At 44.2% G+C, this 16,713-nt stretch overlaps 1 protein-coding gene across 4 annotated transcripts in view; it reads right to left on the bottom strand.

Annotated features, from left to right (window-relative positions):
- The window catches only part of UNK (unk zinc finger), a 45,515-nt gene that overhangs the window by 10,245 nt on the left and 18,557 nt on the right, over window positions 1-16,713 (bottom strand). For 2 of the 4 annotated variants that reach the window (XM_066565511.1, XM_066565510.1), the window contains exons 3-13: window positions 15,124-15,300; window positions 14,556-14,686; window positions 14,297-14,432; window positions 12,085-12,202; window positions 11,063-11,147; window positions 9,138-9,280; window positions 7,825-7,872; window positions 6,767-6,967; window positions 2,533-2,601; window positions 1,685-1,859; window positions 446-547 (exon numbers count right to left, since the gene is read on the bottom strand). In XM_066565511.1, the coding sequence (XP_066421608.1) occupies window positions 446-547; window positions 1,685-1,859; window positions 2,533-2,601; window positions 6,767-6,967; window positions 7,825-7,872; window positions 9,138-9,280; window positions 11,063-11,147; window positions 12,085-12,202; window positions 14,297-14,432; window positions 14,556-14,686; window positions 15,124-15,300 (1,385 nt within the window). The remainder of the gene's footprint in view (window positions 1-445; window positions 548-1,684; window positions 1,860-2,532; window positions 2,602-6,766; window positions 6,968-7,824; window positions 7,873-9,137; window positions 9,281-11,062; window positions 11,148-12,084; window positions 12,203-14,296; window positions 14,433-14,555; window positions 14,687-15,123; window positions 15,301-16,713) is intronic. The other 2 variants (XM_066565514.1, XM_066565512.1) reach the window with 2 other exon arrangements.

Raw genomic sequence — 16,713 nt, forward strand, 5'->3', positions numbered from 1 at the left:
CTGTTACAGCTAGGGAGAGTTTTCTGCTTAAGATGCAAATTGTTATAATTTGGCCTGATTTGAAATGCATCAGATGCTTTCTGGAGTCCACTTACACATTCAAAAAAAAAAAAAAAAAAAAAAAAAGAAAAAAAAAAAAAAAGAAAAAATAAAGAAAAAAAAAAAGGAGAAAAAAAAGGAAAAAAAAAATCAGGCAGGTCCCATTCAGTCTCAAGAAACATCCCCAAGACAGCTGGGCCCAATGGCAACAGCTCAGCTCTGCTAGTCAGTAAGGGCAAGCTCTCACTTCAAAGATGCTCAGGGGTTGCCAGAGTTTGTTGTAATTGCTGTTTTAACCAATGTCATTTTGGGACTGGTTTTAGAGCTTGGTTGGGCTGGCTCCACTGAGGTGACTGGGCAACACTGCTTGGCAGAAGATAAAGAAAGCTCTGCTGCTTTCATGTACCTATCATGATGCCACTCGTGTGGGGCACTGTGCTGCTGTCAAATGTCTTCTCCAGGGCAGCCACTCCGAATTCATTCAGGTCCAGGTCATCCAAGGCAGACTCTGCCAGACACAGAGGTACCAATTATGTTATAAAGGACCAACAACTTCAAGAGATAGGATGGCCCAAAGAGCCTACATGCAGAGGAGCCTGTGCTTGCTACCTCTCAGGGCCATACTCTCCATCCTGTTCTCAGATGGTTTGGCAGAAGTGTCATGGGCAGCTTTTCAGTTCAGGTTCTTTCACCTGACCTGTTTCTTTTTGTCTTAAAGTATTCCCAAAGGGTATATGAAAACAAAAATCTGATTAATTAACAGCAGATCCCATAAGTCTTCCCCAAACTGCTCTTTTAAGTCTGTTCCTTATGTACAGGAACACTGCCTTATGGCATGTCTGGGTCTGGTTTGTGCTCTGTCCCTGCTTTCCTGAAAAGCCACTTGGAAAAGAAATACCAGGAGAAGGGAACACTTGAAAAACATCTCTGAGGTTCTCATATTGGGTAAAATAAAGCTTATTAATGCCTGAAACTGTTATAACTATTTGAACATGCCTCATCACTAATGATGATCAATATAATTCCATCCCACACATGCCCACTCATTTCTATTATTATTTTTAACAAATTAGTGAGATCACCTCAGAAACGTTACATTTAATTAAAAAAAGGAAAAAAAAAAGAAAAAAAAGGAAGAAGAAAAACAGGTGACCAAAAAGCCTGTGCCTATCTAAGAGTGATTCCACTCTCTGGACTCTCCTGCTTTCCTTTCTCTTACGGCCTCTGTCCTACACTCTACAAAGGGCAAAGTCCTTACAATCTACCTGGTGGTAGCTCTGGCTATAAAATTCTCATTTAGAACGGAGGGGTTGTAACTGTGGAAAATGCTCCTGTGATTTCCTGCCTAGTCCAAGATCTCTTTGTCACTTTGACAAAGCTACAGCTAAGGCCCTTTTACACCATGTGACATTCTGAGTGAGTGGCTCAGAGGACTTCAGTTGGTCCCAAGGGTGAATTTCATCCCAAATGACCTGCAGGAAACATCAGACGTGTCACAGTCACAGAACAAGCTTCAGCAATCTGCCAGGACTGACAGACACGGAAAACTGGAGGTTACTGGAACATCCAGGTTACTCCAAGTCTCATACCTGGAGATCCATGGCTGAGGAAGCCCTACTTTCATAAGTGAAAAAGGTAAAGTTACCTATGACAGACTCAACGGTGTCACTGGTTGGGTAGAAGGGAAGGGCATTGGCATTCATGCCTGGAATGCTGCTGGTGCCGGCGGGGCTCGGGGGGGTTGCAGCCAGACTGGAGGTGATACTAGAGGAGATGCTGGATGTCAGTGGGCTCCCCACTGGGAGAATGCCCAGGATGTCCTGAAACAAGAGTGTGGAAAGCGAAAGAGGTAGGAAATAAAACATCTTTCTAGAACAACCCCTTCAGAAACGTGCAGGAAGGAGCCAAATGCCAGCAGCAAACCTGTTTCCTGCCTGCTTCCAACCTGACAGATGGCTCCTGCTACCACTGGGCTGGGGGTGGGGAGAGATTAACAGCTTTTCTTTAATTTCTGTCGACTGTTCTCCATTCTGTGTCGCCCCTCCCCTCCCCAGTATTCTAAACATCTTTCAGGCTGCCCCAGAATTAACTCCTGTGACCCACAGGTTGCATGCAATCACAGCCATAGGCCACACAATCACTCAGTCAGACTTAGTTCAACACACGACTTAGAACCTGATATTAAATTCCCTTTGCCAAATCCTTGAACTTAGATGACTCCAGAGATCCATTCCAGCTCAATTTTCTGTAATTTGAAGACTCTCCTGCACAGTCCAGCCCTATGTATCTACCCTGAATTCACTCAGGTCTAACTACTCCCAAATAACACCTCCAGCAAATCATCCCATCTTCATAAAGTAATCCCTCCAGCTGAGCATCCCTAATGGTGTCTGGACTGCTATTTACTCCCTGCAGAGCTGTCTGGATCCACAGATTTCTCTGTGGTGCTGGAAGCCCTGAGCTGGGTTCAGAGCCCTGCCAGCAGTTCCATACCTGTTTGGGCTGTAACAAAGGTTGCTCCTGGCTCCTGTGTTCCAGGGAGTGGGACTTCATTTTTGCTTGCTGCAGTAAAGAAACAAAACAAAAGATAAGCAGACGGATTATTTAGCAAAATTAAAAATGGCTGGCTGCTGGCTTTGGAGAGGCCATGGGAAACACAGTCCACTCCTCTCTTGGGCTGTCCAAGGCACTGGAGAATTTGGGGAGAGGAAAAGCACAGCAAACTGAAAACATTCCAAGTCATTTGCTTTCTGTATAGCAAGACATCACCCCTAGAGTTATGCAGAGACTTGTCACAGTGACATTTGCCTTTAATGCTGCTGTAAGACCCCTGCTAGCACAAAGCACATCCTAAGAACCACGATCAAAACTGAATTATTTTGCCTTGCTATAACTAACTCATCAGCCCTACTGCATCTAACACCCAGGAAGGGCCAGAAATGGCGGGAGGCACACTGCATTATTATATTATGCAAATATTTTTCAGTTTGGGGAAAATAAAAGTATGTAGGTTATGTTTTCCCTCAAACCTTTCCAGTTCCCAGCTAGGATTGCAAAGTAAAACACAGTGATAACTAACCAATTTTCAAAGCAACATCATCAAACTAACTTTACAAAAAATCCTCCCCTCATCCATTAACATAAGAGCTCAAAGGTAGAAAACATAAGTGAGGCCAAGGCTGTCTGGAATTGCAAAACTGCAAGAATGCCAATAGACATTTGGAATCCCACTATCCAGGCTAAAAATTCAGCTTAAGGTCCTTTCAGCATTATATCTTTAATGGATCTCAACTGTCTTGCCTTGCAACGTCAGTCAGTTCTGCTGGGATTCAGCTGGGAAGTGGCCTCAGGAGCCTGTCAGTCTGTCTGCAGGCTTTGCTTCCTTCCTCCCATGCTGTGACATGGCACAGGGAGATCAATCCCACCCTCTGGGCACAGAGAGGCAGCAAAAAAGTGCTGGGAGTCAGCCCTGCCTGTTTACTCACTCCCCAGCCCCCCAGTGTGAAACACAGACATATTCCAGCCATAAAGCAAGCCTGGTTTTTATCCCAAATCCAGGCAGGCACCATCTCTGCAGGAAACTGAGGCATGGTGTGCACCAGCAGCACATGAGGCACCACCCTGAGCTGAAGTGATAGCCCTTGACTTCTTGGCTGAACAGTCTCATGCCAAAGATAAATGATTGCTGGAGAGGGGTGACGTAACCAGACAGGCAAAAGAGCAGTGCAAGAATTCCTCCCTTGCTTTTACTTCATTAAATCATTTTCTCTGCTCAGCTCTATGCCTGTGGGCAGACAGAGAGGTCAGAGCCTGCCAGACAGGCAGCTGGGAGATGGACACAAAGATACTCCTGCAGTGTTCTCTCACCCTTCCCTGAGCATGTTCACAACACAGGAGCTGGTGATGGGCTGGCTCTGCTCTGTGAGTGAGAGCTGTGCTCTGTGAGTGCCTCTGGGAGTGTCTGATAAGGCTGCTGCTGCATTAGCCAGCACAGCCCTGCCCTGTCTGACACTCTGAACACAAAATGTGCCATCTCAGACGTCAGCAGTGAGGGGAGGGCACACAGGCAGCCGTGCCCCCACTGAGAGGCTTCCTGCCAGCCTGGGGAGCTGCCTCTGCTGCAGTTAAGTCTTACTGGAAGTGCTTTTATTTTTTTCTTTAAGGAGGAGAAAAGTGAACATATTTCCAAGTCAGCCCCAATTCCAAATGCCTGGAATTCACACAACACAAGGGAAAAATAGAGCAAACAAAATGTCACCACTAAGGCAGTCTCCTTTAGCTCTGAATAACATTAGAAAGGGCACACATTGAGACAGATGTTCAAAGGACAGGCTGCAATTCTCCAGCTCCCTCTGTTGCAGTCAGGGAAGAGAACAAGGGACATAAATTGAGTGAAACTAAATGTTTTCTGACCAGCATGGAACAAACCTACTGTGCTGTGTGTCAAGACTTGGGAACACCTCCTGGTTGTGGCATTCAAGTCCTTCCAGTGCAGCCAGCATTTTTCCAGCTTGCTAAATCTTCTGGGACTTGGGAAAAGTATTTTTAGCTTTAACTGCTGGCTCAGCCTTACCATAAACTATGTGGAATCTATTAAGACAGAAGGTGCATTTTTCATTCTAATAAGATAGAAACTATTTGTATAAATTCTACAGGGGAAAAATGACAAGGCCATTGCAGAACTGAGCCAGAGTGTCTCCTCTGACATTTCCACACAGGAGCTGACAAAGTTAAATGCCTCATTATTGATCTAATTTACGGGGTATTTGAGAATCTCTGGTGCCTACTGCAGCCAAAGGGAATTACAGTAGAATTTTAAAACTAAGTAATTATGGATTAAAGTAAAATTAAATCAGGACACTTATGAGACACCTAATCTTCTGTGTAGAAGCCTAGCATAAGGCAACTGTGATTACTTCTGTCTATACCTTAATAGCTATTTATTCCTATTTAACACAGGTTTTGCTTAATTAAAGCACATAATTAAGCAGTTATGTGAATACAGTATCTTCATAGCACAGATCTGACTCCAGATACAAATGCTCATCCTCTGGCCCTCTTTTTACAAGTCCTATTCATGCTCCATCCCTTTTCTCCTTGGCTTAGGCTTGCTGCCCATTTTCTCCAAAGCAGGGCCTCCTTGGCATCCTGCCTCTGCTGGCAGCAGCCAGGGGTTCTCTCAGTCCTTCAGCTCTGGGTTCACTCCTCCTTTGCAGCAGAGGCCACAGAGAAGGAGGACATGTTTTTCCTTTTGTTTCTAAACAACTGTTACAAGCTGCTGTGCCTGCAAGAAGTGCCAAGATCACAGCATGCTCTGCTCTTTACCCCCAAAAATGTGTTGCATCAATTTGCAGTTTCCTAAGGCACATCCCCCTTAGGCCAGACAAAGGGAGCATTGATAAGAGAGCACACATGCATATAGCTTAATCTGGATTTGTCACTGCATCATTTTAATTAGACTAAACAGTGCTCAAGACTGGCCCTACTGCAAAGCTTGGCCATATTTTCCCAAAGCCATAAAAATAAATAAAACCCATGGAGTCTGCTGCTAAATTCAACTACTTTATGCAAGACCTTGTCTGGACAGGATATTTCCACAGTTTTCTCACAGCAGTACAGGCTCATTAAGACTGAATTCTTTAATGTCACAGACCAAAGTGAAAACATGGCCAGGCTGAAAGCAGCACTTCTTGTCCTCTCTGTTCTCAGGCAACACAGACCTGGTATTCTTATGCCTTTTTATACTCTTGTCCAAAAGAACTTGCAGGAGATACATTTGCAGCAACCTCCTCATACAAGTAACTATTCCCCTCCCCCTAAATCAAGATAAAATTACCAACCCAGTGAGAAATAAAAACTGAAATAAAAACCCAAGCTCTGGGTTGGGCTCAGGTTGGAAGGGGTGATGTAGATGAACTATTAATTGTAACACCAAGAAAGGAAATTCACAGCAATAAACTGACAGTGGAAAAGCTCATGCGTGGCAAAAGAGCTGAAGAGATTGTTCCAGGCCTAGGGAGCAGCATGAATAAAGCATGACACCAGGAAGAAGACTAAGGAAGCAACAAGGCAAGAGTGGGATATCCAAAAGGGATAAGAGGGAATGTCATTAAGAGATGTGGGCTGGGTAGTATTCAGAGGGTTCTTCAGATCAGAATGAGGAATTCTAATTTAATACAGAAGGCACAGGACAGAGTCAAGGATCAGAATGATCAGAATGAGCCACAGAAGCAAGAGACAACTAACATGACATCTTCAGTACACCAGAGGAATGGTGAACAGAGGACAAACCAAGTGATGGAGATCAAGGTAAGAGTTTGGAGTTGAAAGACAGAAGGAAGGATGAGTTTCCATGAGACAATACAGCAAAAGACACAGCAACTCCTGGCAAGGACCTAAACATGGAAAAAGAAAGAGCAAGAAGTGATGTGGGAAGCTACCCAGGGTCAACACAAGACAGAAGTTGAGAGGGGTTAGGAAAACAAGCAGCAGCTCAACTTCTACAGCCTCGGTGTGTGATGGCAGCAAGGGAGACAAGACCAGATGTGAGATGAAAGAGGCTGGAAGGGAGACTTGAAAACAAGAGCAGAGATCGAGAAGCGCTCATATGAGAACAGTGCTTTCCCACTTTTGTTCCATCAGAAACAAAACTCCATTCAAGCTAGACTGGGCAATCTCTTATTCTTTCTTATCCCCCCAACTCTTCCAGCCAATATTCCCCACTAACCTGGCATTTGAAACTCTTCAAATACTCGGCCCCAACCTGATCTTCTCGCTCAAACCCCGGTGCTTTCTTGTAGCTGCCAGCTGCTGTGACTGAGTCTGGAGGAAAACCAATGCTCTCCAAGCTGTGGGGCTTCCCAATGGCACCAGGAGGAGACCCACATATATTAGATGGACTTCCAAGACTGCTGTTCCTACAAAGAATCTAACAGAGGGAACAAGTGTCAGGAAAGAACAGCCAGACAGCAGGAACTGCTCAAAGAGGCATCCATGGAAGGGTTCAATCACGTCACTGTTTGTGGATTGATTACACTGACAGCCAACACAACCATACAAGCTTCCAGTAAACACTCATTAAACAGACAGGAAAAAGCTCCACTGAATTTACACAGTCCCACGATTATGGTTTTATTGTTGAAACTTTGGAGTGCAGTCTTGGAAAATCTAACCTACAGCTCTAGTGACATTTTTCTTCCTGAGGCCTCAGAGGTGACTGATCAGGTTCCCAACATGACCACAACACTCCTCTCTTTCCTTAGGCTACAGTGGGTCCTGTCTGACTCTGGGTAGTGGTGTGGAACCTGGAAAGGTGCTGTGGCAGTCACAACAGTCAGGCATATCTGAGCTATATGTAATACTCTGTTTTTTGCTTTCCCGTTGGAAATCTCAGAGCTTTAATGCAGACACAAGTCAGGTATCAACGGCTGCATTAAAAAAACCCAATGATTTCCAACACTTCCATTCTTTGGACTAATACCAGGGATCACAATCACATGCAACAAGGCTAGTTTTGCACTGTAGATGAAGCCACAGACAGCAGCAAAAGAAGTTGAGTTTTAGAGAATGTGGATGAACACAAATATCCCATTTCTCTGGGACAAATAATTATTCGCCTCCCCTGGCAAGCACGACTGTGCTTCAGACATCACACATTCAAATGTGGAACAGTCTGGGCTGGCATTAGGGGGAAAAAAAAGGAGCAGCCTACAATGTTTTTATTTTATTTTTATACAGACATTCTGCTGTCCACGCTTCCCTACAGTCACAAAGATAACTACTCACTGTGGTGGAGGTGGGGCTAGTTGGCAGAGTTCCTGATTTATTCCACACCTACAGTACAAATACAAAACAGAACAGGCCACGTGAGGCTGGCTGCTACAGGGACCTTTTTCTCTGATTAATTCATCATGTAAAATGATCACCAGCAAAGCCATATTTGTTTGCAAGCTACATGCAGATGCCCTGTGGAGTGATGAAGTCATAGACAGACATGTGCTGCCATTTGGCACATATCCAAGGATTAGGAAAGGCTGTTTAAAAGACTAAGAGCTTGAGATAGACAAGACCTAAACAGCCTAAAAGAAGGAGATATCTTCAACTGCCCTGCAGTTTTTCAGTGAATTTAAACAATACCTTCATAAGATGGAGGGGTTTTTATTGCTTTCCAGTGTTATTTAGTAAGAGACAATATTATGTCCAGACTTTTCAAGATGTGTTTGCAATTCTACCCCCAATCCAATTCAGGACAACTATGAAGTGCTAGGTTGGCTCAAACACAGCTTCTCTTTTCAAAGAGAGGGAATAAAATAAAGCAGAGGTCCTAGATGAGTTCACCTCAGTCTGACCAGTTTCAAATGAGTTAAATTCATGTCACTGTACCTTCTCAAAACCTCAGCCAACCATTTGAAAAGGTTACACACCTTATCAAGTGCAGTACAAACAGGAAAGACTTAACAAAAAAAAAAAAAGAAAAAGCTAAGAAAAAATGTAGTCTAGCATTCCATGGGTTTCTAATCTGACTCTGAGTATCTGCTCAGCACTTAGACATCTCCTTTCTTGTATGGACAACTAACTACCAACAATGTGGGAGCATTACTGAAACATATCCCAGAGTTTAGCTATCTCCAGAAGTACAAGAGGGAGGGAACTAAGGATATCCTATAATGCAACACACAATATGCACAGGCTAAGGCTCTGAGATTACATATGTAAACAAACTCAATTGTAGTTATGTACTTTAGAGGCTGTTGGCTCACAGCCTTCAATTATAGGTCTTGGAAGCTGAGCCCAATATGTACCTCCAAACAGGAAGGAGTTGGACTGCATGTGCGGATGTATTCCACTCTCCTGAAAGTACATCAACAAACCCTGCACAGAAAGGAAGGCCTGGAATTTTTATATGTGAGACGACAATACTAAAGCCCCTGAATGTATGTTCCAAAAAACCAGATCCCTCTAAAAAGCATGGAGCTGAGAACTAGGAGAAAAATCTCATCCTTTGGGCTTTGGGGTACTTTTCTTGGGAGAAAGAACAGAGACTCAGAGAAACACAGATTTGCACAACATGGACAAGGCTTCTCCACAGGACTACATACATTGCTAAGGTCTGGGGCATGAGGACTGGAAGGGCTGACTGGAACAGAGTCCCCAGCTGCTGAGGGCATGTACATCACAGGTGCTGTCTGGGTGGGGCTGGACACGGCCGAGGATTGCTGCAAATCTTCGCTGAGCGCCGGCTCTGCGGGAGACAAAGCACAGGGACACCCTCAAAGCTCAGCCACTGCCATGGAGCACAAAACATTTAGGAACAAGAACACCCAGATATTCCTGAGAGAAAAAATACTCCACAAGCACCTACTTATAAATGTAGAAGTAAGAAGAAACCTTATTTGGCTCGTTTGCTTATCTAATATTCCTCACGTTTTTACTGTCATCACATACACACTGTGCTGCTCATTAATGCTGCTCCAAAATTATCTTCCCTGCATGAATTGTGTGTTATTCATTCAGCTCTCTTGAACTAAGCAGAGTTTCCTTCTTTGCTTGGCACAGAGTTGATGGGTGCATTATAATTAGCTGAGGGAGTTAAAGTTTCCATCTGCTCAGTACAAATCATTACCAAAAAAAAGTGTCACTGGTTTGGAAGGTAGAGATGCTGTAGATTTGTAGGATTTACATCTAACACTCAGCAACTTCACAAAAACGATAGAACTGACACTACATCTATATTTCAATATCTTCAAAATGCTGGTTTCTTGCTATTAATCAGTAAAACTCAGGTTAAGAGCAGATATAATAAATGGACTCCTGTTATTTTAATTTCATTTGGCCTGTCCTTGTTGACCTTGTAGGAAGGACTAAAAGATACAAATCCATAAGACAGCACAAGAAATAACCAAGTTGGAATGACCTAAGTGCCACAGAATGTTACTCTGAGTAATATAATATCAAGTGTAGTAATCTTATTAGGAGTAGGGCATTCCTAAACAAAAATACTGTATTAAACCCAAGGAAGTTTGCTAAACACTGTTTCTTTATCAAGATTTCATTTTCTAAAGCTTGTTGGATCCCACTGTGTAGCTGCACTGCTGTGTTTTGGTCCATTACAGCCCACAGCTCCAGCTATAATTACTGCTTGTCAACAAGGCTTCCTATAAAAGGAACAGCACAACCTGTAGGGAATTCACTCTCCCCATTCCTTGTCAAAGGCAGCAATTACTAATTCTCTCATTTACAAAGGATAATCAAATAACAAAGAGATTTTCTCAAGGCCATGTAGTGAGTCAGTATCAGAACAATCTAGTGAATAACCTGCTCTAATAATTGCAAATTCAGCAGTGAGATTGCAGAGCAACAACTGAGGAGGAGCCCTAAAACAGGAACTAACAATTATTTATGAATGTTAGGACCACCTGCAGGTAGAACTTCCACAACCAAAACTGCATCACTAGTTTATAGTTGATTAAACTGAGGATTGAAATAATGCCCTATAAGTCAGGGAGCTATTGAGAAAAGAGGATTTGAGATAAAGCAGTAAAAAAAAAAAAGCTGCATATTTTTCTTCTCCAACCTGACTTAAACTCTAAGTAAAACTTCGTAAAGAGTAAAATAGCTTTTTTTTCTAAATGGATCAATAAATTATTTACAATCAGCAATTTTATCTTCAGCTTTTTAAGATATGACACTTGGCAATTTAGCTAGGTAGTTTATCCATGCACAGAAGAGAAGCAGATTTCTCCAGTTCCATTCTCCTGAACCGAAACCCAGAGAACTGAGCAGGAGAGAGGGAACAGAGGGAGATCCTTCAAGAGACAGAGCAGTGAGAGCTAAAGGCTAAGTCCTACAGGCCACCTACTGCCTCCAGCTCTGCCAACACCTCCCCCACCAGCACAGATTTATAGAAATCAAAGTTAACCCTTCACAGAAGCTCTGGTTTTGCAGCTGTACATTTAAATTCTCTTGGTCAGAAGCTTTCCATAGCTCAAACACCCAGGAAAGATGAGAGAAGTAGTGCACGTACGTTCTACGTGTGCAAAGGCACAGAAGGGTCCTCGGGGACAGCTGCCAGACTGCTGCATATCATTGCATTTGGTGGATTTGTAGATCTAAGGGTGGGAAAAAAAACAAACAAAACAGAAAAAAACCCAAACAGAAATGAACAGAAAATAACAGTGACCACCAGGTACAGAAGTACTATGAAGAAATTTGACAGCAAAATAGAGACACAGATAAGAGGTGCAAAGGCCAGAGCTCAGGGTGACCATTTCAGTGCTTTGCTTCAAAGAAAGGAAAACCCACTATAGTTCTGGAAACACCAAAATATACCCATGACAGCTAGACCTCACCCAGAGACCAACCCACCACACACCAGCTCACCCAAAGGTCACCATCTGCCATGAAGTCCCTCAGACTCACTGGAAGCTCCATGGACATTACAAATGGCAAAAGGTAGGAAACAGCTGACAGATGACAGCACAGAAAGTTGCAGCCACATGTTTGCAAGGAAAATAACAAACCATTGACAAGGACTGTAGCAAATGGATAATTCCCTCTCCCCCCAGTTTGACAGGCGGTGACAATGGTTACTGTGCAGAAACGGGCCCCACAAAGCTTTTCAACACTGTAACATGAAGCAGACTAGGAAAAGGTCTTAATTACACTTTCTGTAAGGATATTGGAATGCTCTGGGCATGCTCACAGCTAAGAGCTTGGTGGTGTTTAGTGCTATCAACATGAACCACAAACTCTTAGTCAAGGAAACAGATGCTGTTTGCTCACATGCAGACCCACATTGTGCTTTCCAAAGGACCCCCATACCTGACACTGCTCCTACACTTGAGTTTTCCCCCACTTTTCTTACCTCCTCCCATACAGTCTATTCTGTCAAGCAGCTGAATTGCAGCTTACTCCCAACATGCAGCTTCTCTGTATCCCAGGACCCCACTACAAGCAGCCCACACCCTCTCCCACCTGGCACAGTGATTTACTTTGTAAGACTGGAATGCTTTTGCTTTTCTAAGGGGACTGAAGAGGTTACTGTACCTCTGGGTGGAACTGCTGCTCTGTTCGAGTGTGGCAGTACTGGCAGGAGTCTCCATTCTCACACTTACTGGGATCTCCCCACTCGTCCCCATGCTTCACACTGGGACATGGTGAAGATCTGTGCAAATAAGGAAGCAGGAGAAGGCATCAGACTCACAGGTGTGCTCTGAACTTTGCTTACTTTGGGTAGGTGGAGGGAGGGAGGTGATTCTCCCCCTCTGATCCACTCCTGGAGGACTGCATCCAGCTCTGGGTACCCCAACATCAGAAGGATGTGGACGTGCTGGGGCAAGTTCAGAGAGAGCCTAAAAGGGGCTCTGAGGGTCCCTCTGCTCTGAAGCCAGGCTGGGAGCACTGGGGGTGCTCAGCCTGGAAAGAGAAGGCTCCAGGGAGACCTCAGAGCCCATTCCAGCACCTAAAAGGGCTCCAGAAGAGCTGGAGAGGGACTTTGGACAAGTGCCTAGAGTGCCAGGACAAGGGGGAATGGCTTTATATGGAAAAAGAATAGGTTTAGATTAAATACCAGGGAGTAATTCTTCCCTGTGAGGGTGGTGAGGCCCTGGCACAGGTTGCCCAGAGAAGCTGTGGCTGTCCCTGGATCTCTGGAACTGTTCAAAGCCAGGCTGGATGGGGCTTGGAGCAACCTGGGATAGTGGAAGGTGTTCCTGCCCATGGCAGGGGGTGGAACAAGATGAGTTTTAAGGGCTGGGTTCCGTTCCAACCCAAACCATTCTGTGATGTTACAATTCCTCAGTCGGAGGCAGGTTTGGCTGCCCACCCTCAGCTGTATAATCTGCTGCCTCCCCAGCCCCCACCCAGCTGCTATTGCATCTTCTCCCCCTTCTTCCAATTTCCCAATGAAAAACTATGGCTTAATTCTCTATTTGAAACGAAATACAACTTGAACCAGCATAACAATATTAGCAGCTGATGTGATTAGTGTCAGAGACGCTGGGTCTGGTTTCTGTTTTGGAACTGCACCTTCATAGAAAGCTAAGAAGTTAATTGGCTAATCCTAAAACACATAATACCCTTACAGCAGTATGTTTCCAGGTTTATAGTGTGGCCATGTGGAAAAGAGGCTGAGTCAGGTCACTGGGGAAAAGGCAAGTCCGTTTTCTTTCTCCCAGCCAGGAACAGTTCCTTTTCCCAGATCTGAATTTTTGCCGTGACCTACTTCCCCTGCTCTTTATGCTCTTAACCATTCCCTCAAACAACAGCAGAGGGAAGCAGATAGCAGCACCAGCACAGCCACATCAGCTGGGGTGGGGAAAAAACAGAAGTGAGTGGAGAGCAGCAGCGAAGCTTTCACCTCTTCCCTTCCCAAAGGGCCCAGAGAGGGGCACAAAGCAAATAGCTGCTGCCTGAAGACTGCCCCAGTGGTTCTATTTCCCCTTAAAGCATTGAGATTAACGCTCCTTTGATTGCTGCCTGTTTAATTTTTTTAAATATGGAATTTCAGTTCAAAAATTTCTGTGAATGTTGGGGGTGGGGAAGAGAAGCGAGAACATCCCTGGTATTTTCTCTCCTGGCTTTCTGGTCTGCTCCTGTGTTTTTCAAAAAGGAACTAAGGAAAAGCCCCACTGAGACCACAACAAAAGCTCTGTTGTGTTGGAGGAAATGAGGGCCTATAATTTGGATGAAATGCGTTCAGGGAGACACAGCACACTGAAAAATCCAGTGACAGCTGAGTGACAGAACACCCTGGTGCCTCAAAAGCAGAGCCTTTAGCAGCTGGTTAAGAATGCATGTCCAGCTACAGTCCCTCCTCATGATCCCCATCACCAGGCATACACAACAAGCAGCCTGATGATTCTGAATCCTTTACCATGAACACATTGTTGGATGAGTTTGTTTCTAGATGGGGATTAAAACTTTCTTTTGTTTTCTCTTCCCTGCACTGCTTTCTAAAGCAGAGGTTTGTGTGGTAAGGGAAAGCCAGACACAGGTTCTCTTTGCTATAAAATCAAGAGTTGTAACATGATTTAACAATTCATTTATTAGAGTACTGGTTACTATATACAGGAAAACTCCTTGTTTAGTTTGTTATCTTTCTCCAAGGAAGAAATAACAGTCCATCAGATCTCTCAGTACATGGCTTGGAGATATACTAAAAGCAATATCTAGTGGTCAAAATCCTGCCTCCTGCACCACAGATTTCCAATATACTGCACCATTCAGCTGGGAAGTACAATACCCAGGATCACAGTACCTGTATTTGTGTTTTCTTGGACTTCGTCTCCTGTCTTTGCTATTGTGGTAGTAGGGGCAGGCATAACCCTGGCGGCAGAGCCGGGGGGGCTTCTTACACTGCTCTGTCTTGTAGTTTCCCAACACATATGTTGTATCTGCAAAAAAACCCCAATGAGTCAGGAGAAATGACCACAATCCATATTTACTACAGGAAAGTTTAGGACAGGAGCAGGCACTCCACAGAGACCAAACTTTCCCAGCCCCTCAGTGACACTCACCTTGCCACCTTGGCTCCTCACTGAGTATCTTCTCTATCATGGCATGGCTGGCAGCGACTGCAGACTGACCCTCAATGCCTCCTTCAGATGTTGTCTGACCATTCTGTAAAGCTTCCATCGCCTGAAGCTCTCTTCAGGGACAGAGGTAAATGAAAAAACAGACTGAGCAGAGGAAGAGTCAGATAAATGTGTGTAAAAATTAACATACTGGAGCATTTGCTAAGTGGGTGCATTTCAGCCATGCATGTTTTGTCAGAACATCTTTAGCTGAACAGCAGCTGCAGTAAAAATAAATCTTCATTCCCTGGGAATTCCAGATGCACTGTTCTGACCCCCTCCATCAGATTCCAAAACGTGATCCTTTCCCCCATTTTGAGAATCCTCCCTGGAGGTTTTTTATATTTGCCTTATTAGGAAGGGATATTTTACCATCACTTCAAGCTGAAGCAGTACTGTCCTTCAATCATCTCACTTTTCACTTGGGTACAGAAATTACCTTTTCCATCCTCTCCTTGTTCATTTGGGCACAGAAATGACCCTTTTCCCAGGAGCCCCAGGCTCTACTGACCTGATGTCATAGACGGGTGAGCGCAGGTCGTGGGGCCCATGAGCAAAGGCGCAGTGCACTCCGTTCTTGGTGCAGTTTCCCTTGGAGTCTGTCTCATGGATGCAGATTCCAGTTTTGTAGTAGCGCAGGTGATACCTCCTCTCTGTGTCTCCAGTAGTTCTATGCAAGAAGGGACACCTGAGGAAGGAAGGAGGGGAGGAACAGACAAGGTTTAGTCACACAGGTGAAGGATTCAACTACCAGAAGACACTTTCCTGAGAGAAGATGCTGCAGTTGACGCCATCTTTGCTAACTCTGCCCCTTTTCCTTTGCCGTGCCTTCCAACACTTCAGAGAACTCCCAAAGCTGTCACTACAAAGGATGCAAGAGTTTCCCTCCCTAAAAGAAAACTGGATTATTAATCCAGCAGCACCTTATTGTTCAGGATGAGTAGCTGCCAGGGATCTGGAAAAAAGCAAGGATGTGGGACAAGGAAGGGCAATTACAAAACTACCATTTTAACTTGTTTTGTTCCTCTTTTTAGGCAGAAAAACAATCTACATTGAGAAGTAAAACAGAAATATAGCAAGATGTAATGGGGAAAGTTAAGATATTGCAGCATCAAGGTAAAAATACAAATGAACAAAGGTTCCTAGCTGACAATGGCTTTCACTCACTGAGTCTGAGCCATGTATCATCCAGTGATCTAGAAGCCAAAGCCCACAAACATCCCATTTCCAGTTCCTTCCAGATCTCTTTTAGCAAGGAAGAAAGTGTTGAAACTGAAGCCTCAGGCCTGAGGGGACTATTCCATTCTGTTGTAGTCACAAAAACTTTACTTAATTGAGTTGAAAAATTAAAAAAAAAAATGTTTTGCCAATAAATAGCATTTTTGTATGTTTATATTGGCACCACAAAAGGGAACTGAAATTCCATCTTTTTACAGCATCTCTCTATAAAACACTCTCCATATTTGACTACAGTTTGGCTACACTATTTATCCCACATCTGTCACATGGCTAAAGTTATATTACCGGGTTAACCCCTTAATTGCTGGGGTCTGCCACACACACAGCAGAAAGATTTGTGGTTTTGCTCCAGTTAAACCTACTGTAGTCATGGGGAGAGAACACCCAAAAAACCCAAACTCTTCCTCATGCTGCCTTTTTCTGGGTACCTCCTGGTTCTGTACTGGCTTCTTAAATGTTCAGAAAGACAAAATAAACTGATATGAGTTAAAAAGCTGAGACAGATAACTCAGGGGGCAGACTGGAGAACAAAGTTTTTCACAGATTGAAGAAAGAGGAGGAACTAATTTACCCTGCTAGTGAGCAGGAGCTGGGAGTCAGAGACTTAGAGAACAGAGTGTTTCCAAACTCATTTGTCTCATTGAGCTGTTTTTCCCACCTCAGCTTTGCTGAAGATGCTGAAGCCTGTGAGCACAGTGAGTTCCCAAGAGCTGAATTCCCATCTAAGTCACCCTCAGTACTGTCTCTGCAGCCGGCCTGGAGCACACAAGCTGCTATTCCAGATTTTACATCTGGTCTCATGTTACGTATGTGACAAAGCTGCTTTACTGCTGACTTGCCTCATCTCTGCAAGAACCGGCTG

Source organism: Molothrus aeneus, chromosome 25 (assembly GCF_037042795.1).
Source record: "Molothrus aeneus isolate 106 chromosome 25, BPBGC_Maene_1.0, whole genome shotgun sequence".
NCBI classification, from domain to species: domain Eukaryota; kingdom Metazoa; phylum Chordata; class Aves; order Passeriformes; family Icteridae; genus Molothrus; species Molothrus aeneus.